The sequence below is a fragment of the Xenopus laevis genome, chromosome 2S (genome assembly GCF_017654675.1).
Source record: "Xenopus laevis strain J_2021 chromosome 2S, Xenopus_laevis_v10.1, whole genome shotgun sequence".
Classification (NCBI taxonomy): domain Eukaryota; kingdom Metazoa; phylum Chordata; class Amphibia; order Anura; family Pipidae; genus Xenopus; species Xenopus laevis.
Window position 1 is genome coordinate 33,984,174 of NC_054374.1, and position 14,659 is coordinate 33,998,832.

The 14,659-nt window shown below is 40.4% G+C and overlaps 1 protein-coding gene across 6 annotated transcripts in view; it reads right to left on the reverse strand.

The window, feature by feature from the left end:
- Positions 1-480: 480 nt before the first annotated feature.
- Positions 481-14,659, reverse strand: part of LOC121400473 (putative uncharacterized protein CXorf58) — a 40,490-nt gene continuing 26,311 nt past the window's right edge. For 5 of the 6 annotated variants that reach the window (XM_041583608.1, XM_041583604.1, XM_041583603.1 and 2 more), the window contains 7 exons: positions 12,018-12,112; positions 11,133-11,244; positions 10,366-10,497; positions 8,513-8,742; positions 6,285-6,435; positions 1,241-1,287; positions 481-843 (listed from right to left, as the gene is read on the reverse strand). In XM_041583608.1, the coding sequence (XP_041439542.1) occupies positions 690-843; positions 1,241-1,287; positions 6,285-6,435; positions 8,513-8,742; positions 10,366-10,497; positions 11,133-11,244; positions 12,018-12,112 (921 nt within the window). In that variant the 3' untranslated portion in view covers positions 481-689. The remainder of the gene's footprint in view (positions 844-1,240; positions 1,288-6,284; positions 6,436-8,512; positions 8,743-10,365; positions 10,498-11,132; positions 11,245-12,017; positions 12,113-14,659) is intronic. The other variant, XM_041583609.1, reaches the window with a different exon arrangement.

Here is a 14,659-nt window from a genome sequence, read left to right on the forward strand (position 1 = left end):
GATCAACTCTGGTTGCAGTAGAGGCGGGATAGGGTTTATAAAATAATATTATATGAAACTTCAGTGTGTGTGTGGCGAGAGACAAGCCTTCCAATATTGACAGAAGACATGGGGCCTTTAAAGGAGAAGGAAAGTCTTCTTTCACTTGGGGGTGCCAAATGTTAGGCTATTTCGTTCAACTATTTCGTTCAACTGTGCATCAGTTTGCCCCGGGAAATTTGAAGAAAGAAGAAGCCATAAGCTGATCGCTCTGTGGTGCTCACTGGTATAACCCGGGTCGGTGCAGTTTTCTGCTGATAGGAGCACCGGCCCGGGGTTTCAGGTAAGGAAATCATGCATAACCTACGACAAGAAAGCTACCCTCCAATTATGGCAGAACTACAAGCATAAATAAGGCTCATCCTAAGGGAGTGCAAACAGGTAAGAACAGGAGGAGGTATAGTGCCCGTGATAGTATTTATAGATGAGTGACAGCATTGATGCATGTATAAATACAGCATTTATTCTTCTAGTCTTGAAGATATCGCTTTAAACAACTCTGACCCCTAAACAACCATTGATGTCAACGGGCAAATAATATTTCTGCATCTCATACTGTTGCCAGTGGGAAGCAATCTGTTCTCCAGGAAATCAAACTAAGTAGCTTGTTGTGCAGTTAAAATAAAGTTAATGGAGTAAAGGTGATGGCATTACACTCTCGTCCAGAGACAGTCCTTGGCTCCATCTATAAAGTTTCTCTGCCTCTTCATCCCAGTCTTCGTCTGAAATATGCACTTCATCCCCAGCATCAACTCTTTCTGAGAACTGGTGCCTGTTTTCTTCTGTAGTGTCGTCCATGGTTTCCTATAATGAAGGAAGAACTGCAATTAGCGTTCATGATATAAATATTGTGCACCAACAGTGGCAGAAGAGTTAGTTTGGTTTCACAAACACTACACCATAAAGAAGAAGTTATACAGTAGCTTTCTAGTTTATAAATTAATAAGATTTTATTTATACATTACATTTATTACATATTAGAAACATTTTTTATTTTGCACAGCCTATTTACACAATTTTTATTTTTACACTGATGTGCATATGGATTTAAAAAAAATAATAAATAAATAAATAAATATATATATATACACACACAGTATATATACAGGGATTTGATGGACTGTTTTTCTCCTGATGAAGATCCCTGTGGGATATTGGAACGTTGAGTCTAATAAAGATTTTTTGTTTTTGCAACAAGTACCTGTGAATGCCGCATCCTCTGCACTGTTTGATTCCTGACGAAGATCCCTGTGGGGGACCAAAACGTTGAGCAAAATAAACCTTTGGAAGATTGATTCAGCAAGTCCTGTGAGCAGGTCTGGACTGAGAATTAAAATAGGCCCTGGCATTTCAGGTAAACAGAGGCCCAAACAGTCCCCACCGGCCCACTAAATAGTGACTTTCGATGGGACCTTATAGCAGCCCCACTGGCATTTGCCAGAACCCACCATTCTTCTGCATTGCTTGTGTTATTTCTTAGCTCAGGCACCCAGGTGAAACAACTGTCTATGACTCTATGGTGTGCACCTTATGTATGTGTCTCTCTCTCTCTCTCTCTCTCTACATATATATGTATTATACCATCGGCGTCCGCACATGCTCTGCAATTAGTCTCCGCTTCCCCGGTGCTGTGTAAAAGTTCACTCCGGTTCGTTTCTTTAAATATTTATTCAGTATAATTGGTGCATAGTTCAAGCATTATATAATATATATATATATCTATATATATATATCTATATATAAGAATGTGGATAAATGGATGCACACCGGGATTTTTTTTAAAAAGTTAAAACTCGCTTTTATTTAAATACTTAAAACATGGTCAGGTCAACGTTTCGGTCTCCATCTTAGACCTTTGTCAAGACCCAAATGGTTGGTTAAAAAGAGCACATATATAGATCCATTAATCCCACCCACAAATGGTTACCCTGCCGCTGCTTACTTTAAATCAAAATATTTGGCCCTGTTATATGTATGCAGGCATTTTCAAACAACATTAGATGCAGCCACGGGTAAACCAAACAAGAGAAATTGTAAATAAAAACAAAAATTGGACAATTGGACCATACAGAAACCTGATTTTTCAGGGCAAAATGTAAAGTTATGAAATCTTAAACCAATATTCAATGTTACATTGTTCCAGTAATTAGTTATTCAACTAGACCCAATAGATCTGCACATATCCGCTATCCGAATTCAATCAATATGTCTCATGTGGCAAAAAGATTGTCAACGCTCATTCAAAAAACATAAAAAGGAACAGTGTTCATTTAACCCCGAGGGAGCCAGAGTGTTCAATTTTTTGATCCAAAACACTTCCCGTTGCAGTAACATCTTAGATCTATTCCCACCTCTGCTCAAGGGGGGAATGTGATCAATGGCTATATATTTGAAGGTGGGCAGCCTATGTCCCCTCTCAAGGAAGTGCTTGGCCACTGGTTTCTGTGTCTGTCCATCCCTAAAAGCCGTGCTAATCGCAGATCGGTGGCCATCCATTCGTAGCCTGAGGGTTTGATCCGTTTTTCCTACATAGGAAAGCCCACAAGGACATGTTACTAAGTATATTATATGTGTGGTAGTGCATGTTATATGGTGTCGGATCTGGAAGCGTTTACCCGTATGGGGATGTAAGAAAGATGTGCCTGGAGTCATGTAGCGACAAGACGTGCAGCTTGGGCAGCGGAAACATCCTAGTTTTAAATCTGCTAACCATGTTTTTTTGTTAGTAATATAGCAATTCACTGGGTCAGTCTTAACCAGTAAATCACGTAAGTTAGTTCCACGCTTATAGCTAATCATAGGCGGTTCAGAGAGTACATTAGCCAAGTCACTGTCTGCCCCAATAATGTTCCAGTGCCTTTTGACCATATTCCCTAGATCTTTAGTACCCACATTGTATTTGGTGCTAAAGACTAGTTTTGGGTTTTGTTTACATCTTTCAGATGTGTCATTACATTTTTTATGTGCCGTGTCCAGGGCCGTTCGTAAAACTTCGTCAGGGTACCCTCTAACGCTGAACCTTACCCACATATCCTCAATCTGTTGCTCACACTGGTGGGGATCGGAATTATTCCTTAAAACCCGGCAAAACTGACAGGTAAGGAATTCTTCAGATGTCGCGGATGAAAGCTTTTATAGTGGAGGAGGGTATTTCTATCGGTCAGTTTACCGAATAAAGTATAGGCAATATGGTCTCCATCAAGTATTAATTCCACATCCAAAAATTGTATTCTTATTGGATGTACGGTAAACGTAAACTTCACTGGGCTCTCTCTAGTATTCAAATCAGTAACCATTGCACTGAACTCCACCTCTGTGCCCCTCCAGACAATCACCAAATCATCGATGAAACGACGGAAAAAAATCAAATTATCACCATATTTGGGTACAATGTGATGCTGTTCATATTGATGCATAAAAAGATTAGCATATGCCGGCGCCATGGCCGCTCCCATCGCCGTCCCAAGTAGCTGTAAGTAAAATGAATTTTCAAAACGAAAATAATTTAGCGATAAAGCTAACTCTAATAATTCCAAAACAAAATCAATCGATGGGCCTGCATATAACTCATATTCAAGTAAGGAGCGTCTAACCGCCTCCAACCCTGCTTCATGCGGTATGACAGTATACAAACTGACCACATCCATGCTTGCTAGCATGATGGGTCCATCAGTGGGCAATTTCAACTGTTTAATACTCCAACAGATGTGGGGTATCCTTAAGATAAGTCGGGGTGCTACGAACCACCGGTTGCAGTATCTTGTCAAGGTAAATTCCAATGGGGTGTAATAATGAACCCCGCCCCGACACTATCGGGCGGCCAGGAGGACACGTCATACTCTTATGAACCTTGGGCAAAGAATACAATAAAGGGCAACTAGGGTGGTCCTGTAACAAAAAATTATTCAGATGTGCATCAATAATGCCCTGTTGAAAAGCCAAATTTACCAATGTATCAACCTTTTTCTTAAATTGGGACACAGGGTCACATTGCAAACATTTATAAACTTTAATATCACTCAATTGGTCTTTGATATCTTTGCTGTAGTCCTGATAATTCAGTATTACAATCCCCCCTCCCTTGTCCGCTGGGCGGATGACAATGTTGGTGTCAGCAGTCAAGGTTTTAATAGCCGCTCTTTCTGCTTTTGTTATATTGTCCCTTCTGTGGTCTTGGGGTGACCAAGCTGCCCCCTCCTTTTCAATGACCTGCTTAAACATCTTAATAGCCGGATTAATCAGAGGGGGTGTGAAAGTACTTTTCAATTTCAACGTAGATGGTGGTAATTCTTTATCACTCACGGTTTTAAAGTAATCCTTTAAATTCACCATCCGGCAAAATTTAAAGCAATCAACTTCCCATTCAAATTGGTTAAACTGGCAAGTGGGCACAAACGTTAACCCTTTACGTAACAAACTTGTTTCTGCTAAGGTCGGTGTGTGTTGGGAAAGATTGTAAATTGGTATGTCTAATCCTTCTTTGATCTGCCCCTTCTTGCCCCTCCGTGTTGGGTACCTTTTGCGGGGCCCAGACCCGTAGAGGGACGGTTTGACACAGTCCGGGGTTGTTCTAAAAAAGGGGGAGTAGGAGTAGTATCGGCAATAACACTCACCACCTGAGTACTCGTAAGTCCCGTCTCATCGCCCTCAGAATCCCCCGAGCTAGTATCGACAGAATTTAACGGTTTCAGAAGTTTGCGTCTTGGAGCTCTCCTAAACCGTGGTTAAATTGACTGGGGTGCCGCTCGCCGCTGAGCCAGCTGTAGACTCGATGGGTTGTGTAGTCTTCATTAACACGGCGAAGTTTCTCACGTTTAAATCGCAGCAAAAAACCCCAAAACTAGTCTTTAGCACCAAATACAATGTGGGTACTAAAGATCTAGGGAATATGGTCAAAAGGCACTGGAACATTATTGGGGCAGACAGTGACTTGGCTAATGTACTCTCTGAACCGCCTATGATTAGCTATAAGCGTGGAACTAACTTACGTGATTTACTGGTTAAGACTGACCCAGTGAATTGCTATATTACTAACAAAAAAACACGGTTAGCAGATTTAAAACTAGGATGTTTCTGCTGCCCAAGCTGCACGTCTTGTCGCTACATGACTCCAGGCACATCTTTCTTACATCCCCATACGGGTAAACGCTTCCAGATCCGACACCATATAACATGCACTACCACACATATAATATACTTAGTAACATGTCCTTGTGAGCTTTCCTATGTAGGAAAAACGGATCAAACCCTCAGGCTACGAATGGATGGCCACCGATCTGCGATTAGCACGGCTTTTAGGGATGGACAGACACAGAAACCAGTGGCCAAGCACTTCCTTGAGAGGGGACATAGGCTGCCCACCTTCAAATATATAGCCATTGATCACATTCCCCCCTTGAGCAGAGGTGGGAATAGATCTAAGATGCTACTGCAACGGGAAGTGTTTTGGATCAAAAAATTGAACACTCTGGCTCCCTCGGGGTTAAATGAACACTGTTCCTTTTTATGTTTTTTGAATGAGCGTTGACAATCTTTTTGCCACATGAGACATATTGATTGAATTCGGATAGCGGATATGTGCAGATCTATTGGGTCTAGTTGAATAACTAATTACTGGAACAATGTAACATTGAATATTGGTTTAAGATTTCATAACTTTACATTTTGCCCTGAAAAATCAGGTTTCTGTATGGTCCAATTGTCCAATTTTTGTTTTTATTTACAATTTCTCTTGTTTGGTTTACCCGTGGCTGCATCTAATGTTGTTTGAAAATGCCTGCATACATATAACAGGGCCAAATATTTTGATTTAAAGTAAGCAGCGGCAGGGTAACCATTTGTGGGTGGGATTAATGGATCTATATATGTGCTCTTTTTTAACCAACCATTTGGGTCTTGACAAAGGTCTAAGATGGAGACCGAAACGTTGACCTGACCATGTTTTAAGTATTTAAATAAAAGCGAGTTTTAACTTTTTTAAAAAAATCCCGGTGTGCATCCATTTATCCACATTCTTATATGAAAGCACGTTTGGATAGCACCTGGGTTGGATTAACTTTTTCCTGAATGGTGTGCTGAGATCCAACTGGACATATATATATATATATATATATATATATATATATATATATATATATATAAATTTTCAACACATTTTTAACAAAGGTGTATTTTGGTACATGATGCTCCTTTAGTTAGCCAAATCTCTCACTTCTGTTTAAGTGTACGTATTTGCTTATACTTACATTGGTTTCATTTCTAATGCTGTATAGTCTCTTCATTTTTACTGCCTTCAGTCGAGCCTTGTGAGAACGTCGTGCTGAGTGCCACAGAAATGATGGACGCTGGGGTGTTTTGTTGGAAGAAGACACTGGTGATGGTGGTGGGACAGGAGATCTGGAACAAAGTGCCACAGAGCATACTTACTACATTAGGACACTGTAATGGATTTCAATGGATTTTAGATATTTTAAGTGACAATATTCATTTATTAAAAATGTTCAGTGTTTTTAAAGTTATTTGTAAATACACTTGCTTAACTCTTAGTTGTTACTTTTTAAACAATGTTGCAAAAGTCTTAGGGGTAAATTTACTAAAAATTAGTCAGCGTTACGTCATTTTGTCACTTCGCCAATTTACTAAAAGGCGTTGGCGTAAATTCCCTAGCAAAGGAGATAAACTTCACACGGTGAATTTTCGCTCTGGCGAATGGACGCTCATTCACTAAGATGCGGATTTTCCTGAACGTTACCTCTTGCGCCAGACTTGCCTTCGCCACCTCAGACCAGGTGAAGTGCAATAGAGTAGATAGGAGTTTGTAAAAAAAAAAAAACCCTCCTTCCCCCCTACATTTGATAACATATGGCACCCAAACTATACTGTGGGCTCATGTGTAGGGCATTATAACAACTCTATATAATTTTATTATGGTTCCCTGGCCTTGTGTAGTGTAATGTATTTGCTGCAGCATATAAGTCCATTGTACTTTAACTGCACGCCATATGCAAATTAGCCAACGCTAGCGCAACTTCGAACTGCTTATCGTAGTTTCGCTAGCGCAACTTCACTAGCGTTCGGTACCCTGTGCACCACTTCGGAACTTTGTGAATTAGTGTTGTCCAGGCGAATTTACGCCTGGTGAAGTGTTGCGATGTGCGCGAAGCCAGCGCTGGTGAATTTTCACAGGTAAGTACATTTGCCCCTTAGTTCCCCAGCAAAGACAAGTCTGTGAATCAGCTGCCTTGTCTTACATTGTATCAACAGTCTGAGCCAGCAGGGCAGAGAACAGAAAGGGACAAACACTGCTTTCAACAGCAACAGATATACAAATAAATTAAAAACCATAGACAATGTGTAATTAATGGAAATTGCAAAGTTACTAAGATTTATGTTTTTATGTTATTAGGCAAAATTTTATTTTGGGGTTGATTTGCCCTTTAAGAGACAAGTGCTATGGTGTTAACAAAAGAGTACCAGGGATTAAAACTAGCAAATTGTTGAGGAAACACTGAGCAGTTATATCAACTGATGGCCATCCGATACCCAAGCATTGATTACATCACAGCAATTGGTATCAACAACATAGTCACTTTCAAGACTGGATCAGCCAATGATCGTGTGTGTGTTTGTGTGTGTGTATATATATATATATATATATATATATATATATATATATATATATATATATATATATATATATATATATATATATATATATATATATATATATATATATATATACATACATACACTGATTGTATTGAGCAACATGTCCAGTCTGTACAATTCTAAGCAGACCCAGGTTATTCAAAACTTTACAGATGGGTAGATGTCAACCATTTTAATGAAAAATTGCTCCAATTGGCCGTCATTACCTGCTCATTGTTCCCAACTTAAAGGAAAAACAAACGGGTAACCTAAAAACAACCATACCCCCTTCCCTTCGTAGACCCCCCTCCCTCCTCCCCCCAGCCTAGGTGGTAACCGGGGCAAATGCCCCTAACTTTTTACCTACCCCTCAGTGCAGATTCTGTCCCCCGCAGTTCGCGGCAGCCATCTTCTTTTCTTCGCTAAACTTCGGAAGCAGACCTTCGCTTTTGGCGCATGTGCAGTTGTTCTGTTCCAGAACAACTGCGAATGCGCCGAAAGTCACGAAAATTTCTGCATGCACAGTTGTTCGGGACCGGAAAATTACTCCAACTGCACATGCGCCGAAAACGAAGGTCTACTTCCCAAGTTTAACGAAGAAAAGAAGACGGCTGCCGTAAACTGCATCTGCACCGAGGGGTAAATAAAAAGTTAGGGGCATTTGCCTCGGGTACCACCTAGGCTGGGGGGGAGGAGGGAGGGGGGTCTACAAAGGGAAGGGGGGTAGGGTTTTTTATGTTACGGGTTTGTTTCTCTTTTAATGTTTGCTTGATGTTCACTCTTTAAAAAGTATTTTTCACAATCGAAGAAAAGAAAATGCAATAACCTGGACTGTGTGATAGCGCTAAGCTGCCGCATTTGCAGATCTTCAGTACCAGGCACCTGCAAAAGTAATTTCAGTTCTCCTTTCAGTCTCTCTGACAGGGCCCCAGACTCTGCGTATTCCACTATATCACACATAATTGTCGTCCTGGGCATATTTTTCAGCGACAGTCTTCTCCAGCAGTTATCACGGCCTCCGAGATATGCTGGAGTCTCGTCAAGGTGACTTTTGTACTAAAGTGTCAGAAAGACAAAGACATGTAAAGTAGCACAGACTCCAAATTGTGTCCTCTAACTCTTGTTTCTAATGATAGAAATCAGGGTACGCCTTAAATATTTTTATTTCCAATATGTTATTGGTTAACATTCACATTTTCTGTAATATTTCATTTTAAAGAAATGCTGACACAAATAATCATATTTTCTAAATGATTGTTTTTTCAGATCACTACATTTTCTGGGATATAGCAGCCTGAAGAATATACTTTGCAGAATAATCTATTTTCAAGTGGCTGTAAAAATGAATCAATAAAATGCTACTAAGCAGCATTAAAAATAGGGTACAGTTTGCATTTAAGGAGCACCGTGCCTTACACAGAACCAGACATGTTTGGAGGGCTGAATAATGGAATGTGCTGCACAGAGGATGGGGACCATTTGTCTCCCCAGAAATATCATCTGTATTGGTGCATTGTTTGCAGCCATTCTTGCAATTTGGTGGTAGGCTATGCAGTAAAATTGCAGAGCTTTATACACTGAATGATATGACCCTCAGTCCCAATGCCCACCTTCTGCACTTCTATGATTCTCATCTATGACTCTCTCTTCCGTTTAAAGACATATAGTAATTATGTTTTACACTGGAATTTATACAATAGCTCTGCTCATCATCCTCATACCCAGCCAGACATGCTTCATATTTTGTATAGTGGATAGAAGCACCCTTTAATTAGAGTCCTTACAGAGCAATATCCCAACACTGTGTTTTGAGAGGATGGAGCGTGCATAGCTCCTGTGCAAATTCCCATGTTTACCAACTGATCATACCCTTCTCCGCTAAGTGTCGAATAATTGGCCCATTAAAAGGAAAAAATGGTGAGGATGTAAAAATCTGCAGACTAATTTCAAATCTGGCAGATCATTATTGTTGAAATAAACAGATTTAAACCTTTGTACCCCATTGAAAAGCTGTATCTTAAAACCCAAATTAAATGTATGTAAAGTAAAGATAGCCCTACATCAGTGATCCTTAACCAGTAACATGTTGCTCTCCAACCCCTTGGATGTTGCTCCCAGTGGCCTCAAAGCAGGAGCTTATTTTTGAATTCCAGGCTTGGAGACAAGTTTTGGTTTCATAAAAACCAGGTGCGCTGCCAAACAGAGCCTCAATGTAGGTTTACAATCCACATAGGGGCTACTAAATGACCAATCACAGCACTTATTTGGCACTCCAAGAACATTTTTCATGTTAGTGTTGCTCCCCAACTTCTGAATGTTGCTCACAGGGTTCAAAAGGTTGGGGATTCCTGCCCTACATAAAGGAAAATGGTCAGATGTTTTGGCCTTAATACCTAATAACTGCAATAGGTATAGGCCATTGCTATGAATATAGGCCATTCTGACAAAGGGGTCCAATAGCCATTGAGCCAGTGTGAGTTTTGAGTTGTAGGGGGCATTCTCTGCAACTGGGGCCACATCTTCGACAAATTTTGAGTGACACATGTTCAGTTCATCAATCAAAGAATGGATCAATTCAATGTGGCTATCCACCATGTGGTTCAATCATTCCATGATGAGCCCTATTTGGTCACCTTCCAGTAGCAAATATTCCTTTTCATTTTACAAGAAATACCTTACTTTAACATAGTCTTTAACAGTAGCCACGTCCACCATATCTGTGATTTTATGTTTCTGGTACTCCAGTTCATCGTAAATCATTTGATCATAATATGCTCTGGGGCCCATTAACTTGCAGGCGTCAGCTGCAGCCTGACAGATACAGAAAGATAAATACATTATCAGAGGAAAACCCAAGAAAATTCTTGCATTTCATACATTTTCCCAAAACAATAACATTTATTTTAAGCTAACAACTTAATAGAGTAAGTTTGCCTTTGAATAAAATTTTTGTATGCTACACTGGTGTCTAATAAAAGGGCAGCCAAGTTTGGGAGTTTTACTTTAAAATGTATAATGAAGCAATAGAATTCTTAATGAATCAGATGAAAATTGAGCATAGGACTGGCCAGATATGGGATGACTTTGACATAGTTGGCCAGCTCTAGGGTAATGCATTCATGGCAACCATATAGCAGTTACCTCCAAGAAGTCTGATAGATCATATACAGCAATATAGATAATTAAAAAAACAAACAAAAAACCCAGAGGCATATAGTCCACTGCCTACAACATACTAGAAGTTAATTTTAAGGCAAACTACCTCTTTACACTGAGACTAATGTAACTGGCAGCATAAAGCCCCTGATGAAACCTACAGCTACTCTGTAACACTATGAAGACTTAACATTAGACTATGGGCTGTTTGCTGTGTCATTATGTATAGTTATTGAAACTGATGAGATTAAGGAATGCAACAAATTTAAATGACAGAAAGTATAATGTACCTCACTGGATGGATGAAGAATTCGCTTGCCACATATGTATCGGTTCCCAAAGGCACCTGAGCGGTGGAAGATCTTAAAGACAATAAAAGGTGGAAACTCCTGCCCAGCAAATCTGCAATTGAAAATAAGACCATTTGTTTAAAAGATGGGAGATATGTTTAGAGAGCCTGGTGCAAAACTTCAGTTTCTTCCCTATCACTACCTACCCAAAAGCTAAGCTAGTTGTTAGGCCAGCTTTCAGATGATTCAGAGTTTTTGTTTTTTCGTTTTTTTTAGAAATGGGTTAATGCCCCTTCTAGAGTTAGGCCACTGGGAGGAGGGTAAAAGTTTTAATTTGATAAACAACTGTACATGGAATAGAGGAATCTCCAGTCCAGTGTCTTTTGCTGAGAATTTGAAATCAGCTGAAAGGTTATTTAGCATCTATCTGTATGGCTACATTATATAATACACTATTATATTCTCCTGGGCTGGTCTGAACTTCAATTTTCAGCTATTTATGTAGGAGACAGAATCTTGCATTTTTTTAAAGAAAACTTTTCAACACAAAGTAAGCAAAATATTAACTTTCCCAGTAGTTTCTTTAAACGTTCAGTTATGTATAAGTAGAAAGCCTTAAGGAAATTCAAAGGAAAAATCCACGTCACTTAATGTTATACTGTGAAACCACAATTTTATATACCCTGATATTAAGTTCTCCCTCAACACCATTTTTTTGTGCTCCACCCAATATAAAATCCATAATGTATTTTCTTGATTCTACATTTTGCCAGTTTTTACCCCATTCTTTCTGGTCCCCAGAAAATTGTAAAATGGGGGTTCAACTGTAGATTCTGAATAATAGTAGCTGAGATGTCATGAGAAGGGATTTTATTCACATATTACCTGAATCTAACTTTACACTGCATGCCAGGATCTCTTAGCAACTCTGCTTCCAAGGGACTGATTTTCCTCAAAATACTGTAAGATGCACTTGTTTCCTTCAGAAAGAAATACATATTTATCATATTAATTGCAAAATGAACAGCACAGAATATTGTTAACAATCACAGAATACCACCAGGTATTCTGTGATTGTAGATAGTAGGAGTGGGATAATAGTCTCTGGGAAGGGAGTGTGACTCTGGGATAGCAGGTATAGTAGGGAGAGATGGTGTCTATAGTAACAGTGGGATAATAGTCTCTGGGAAGGGACTGTAAGCTGTGGGATAGCGGGTATAGTAGGGAGAGATGGTGCCTATAGTAACAGTGGGATAATAGTCTCTGGGAAGGGACTGTAGCTGTGGGATAGCGGGTATAGTAGGGAGAGATGGTGCCTATAGTAACAGTGGGATAATAGTCTCTGGGAAGGGACTGTAGCTGTGGGATAGTGGGTATAGTAGGGAGAGATGGTGCCTATAGTAACAGTGGGATAATAGTCTCTGGGAAGGGAGTGTGGCTGTGGGATAGCAGGTATAGTAGGGAGAGATGGTGCTTATAGTAACAGTGGGATAATAGTCTCTGGGAAGGGAATGTGGCTGTGGGATAGCAGGTATAGTAGGGAGAAATGGTGCCCAGGCCCGGACAGGCAATCTGTGAGTTCTGGAAAATGCCAGAGGGGCTGCTTTAAGGTGCCATAGAAAGATAATATTTAGTGGGCTGGTAGGAGCTGTTTGGGCCTCTGTGTGTGCTGATTGGGCCTCTATGTACATGAAATGCCAGGGCCTATTTTAATTCTCAGTCCAGACCTGATGGTGCCTATAGTAACAGTGGGGATAATAGTCTATGGGAAGGGACTGTGGTTGTGGGATAGCAGGTATAGTAGGGAGAGATGGTGCCTATAGTAGCAATGGGATAATAGTCTCTAGGAAGGGACTGAGGATAGCAAGTATAGTAGGGAGAGATGGTGCCTATAGTAGCAGTGGGGATAATAGTCTCTAGGAAGGGAGTGTGACTGCGGGATAGCAGGTATAGTAGGGAGAGATGGTGCCTATAGTAGCAGTGGGGATAATAGTCTCTAGGAAGGGATTGACGCTGTGGGATAGCAGGTATAGTAGGGAGAGATGGTGCCTATAGTAGCAGTGGGGATAATAGTCTCTAGGAAGGGATTGACGCTGTGGGATAGCAGGTATATAGAGTAGGTATGATTCAGTCTCCAATTTCTTCGCTTTATTGCTGTAAGATTCAGTAGGTGTCTGTGTTACACCCCATGTGCATAATTCAAGGAAAATATTGAATCAATACAGCTCCAGACAGTAATTTTCAACTGCAATGTGTTTTATTCAGCAGTTTAGGCACACTACATGTTTCGGGCAGAGCCCTTTATACTTATATATGTTTACACTTGATAAAGGGCTCTGCCCGAAACATGTAGTGTGCCTACACTGCTGAATAAAACACATTGCAGTTGAAAATTACTGTCTGGAGCTGTATTGATTCAATATTTTCCTTGAAGGATAGCATGTATAGTAGGGGAGGATGGTGCCTATAGTAAAAGTGGGATAATAGTCTCTGGGAAGGGACTGTGGGATAGCTGGTATAGTAGTGAGAGATTGTTGCCTATAGTAGCAGTGGGATAATAGTCTCTAGGAAGGGATTGAGCCTGTGAGATAGCAGGTATAGTAGGGGAGGATGGTGCCTATAGTAGCAGTGGGGATAATAGTCTCTAGGAAGGGATTGAGGCTGTGGGATAGCAGGTATAGTAGGGGAGGATGGTGCCAATAGTAGCAGTGGGATAATAGTCTCTGGGAAGGGACTGTGGGATAGCAGGTATAGTAGGGAGAGATGGTGCCTATAGTAGCAGTGGGATAATAGTCTCTGGGAAGGGACTGTGACTGTGGGATAGCAGGTATAGTAGGAGAGATGGTGCCTATAGTAACAGTGGGATAATAGTCTCTGGAAAGGACTGTGAGATAGCAGGTATAGTAGGGAGGATAGTGCCTATAGCAGCAGTGGGGATAATAGTCTCTAGGAAGGGATTGAGGCTGTAGGATAGCAGGTATAGTAGGGGAGGATGGTGCCTATAGTAACAGTGGGATAATAGTCTCTGGGAAGGGAGTGTGACTGTGGGATAGCAGGTATAGTAGGGGAGGATGGTGCCTATAGTAACAGTGGGATAATAGTCTCTGGGAAGGGAGTGTGGCTGTGGGATAGCAGGTATAGTAGGGGAGGATGGTGCCTATAGTAACAGTGGGATAATAGTCTCTGGGAAGGGACTGTGGGATAGCAGGTATAGTAGGGAGAGAATATTAGGTAAGATGTTGGATAATGGCTATTTGCGCTCTTTGTGGTCCATGTTTACAAACCAAACAAATAGCAGTACAAACTTTATGTTTAATGCCCTAAGAATAAATAGATGTATAATGTGTTTCCAACATCATATTTAATGCTTACCAATAATAGCAATACAAATACATTCTTTATAATGTCCAAGAGCACAGAATGGTATAAATGCAGTGCCAATTTCACTTTTAGGGGCAAATTTATCAAAATGTGAGTTTAGAGCTTAATAAATAAAAACTCACCCATGTTCTATGTATTCCTATAGG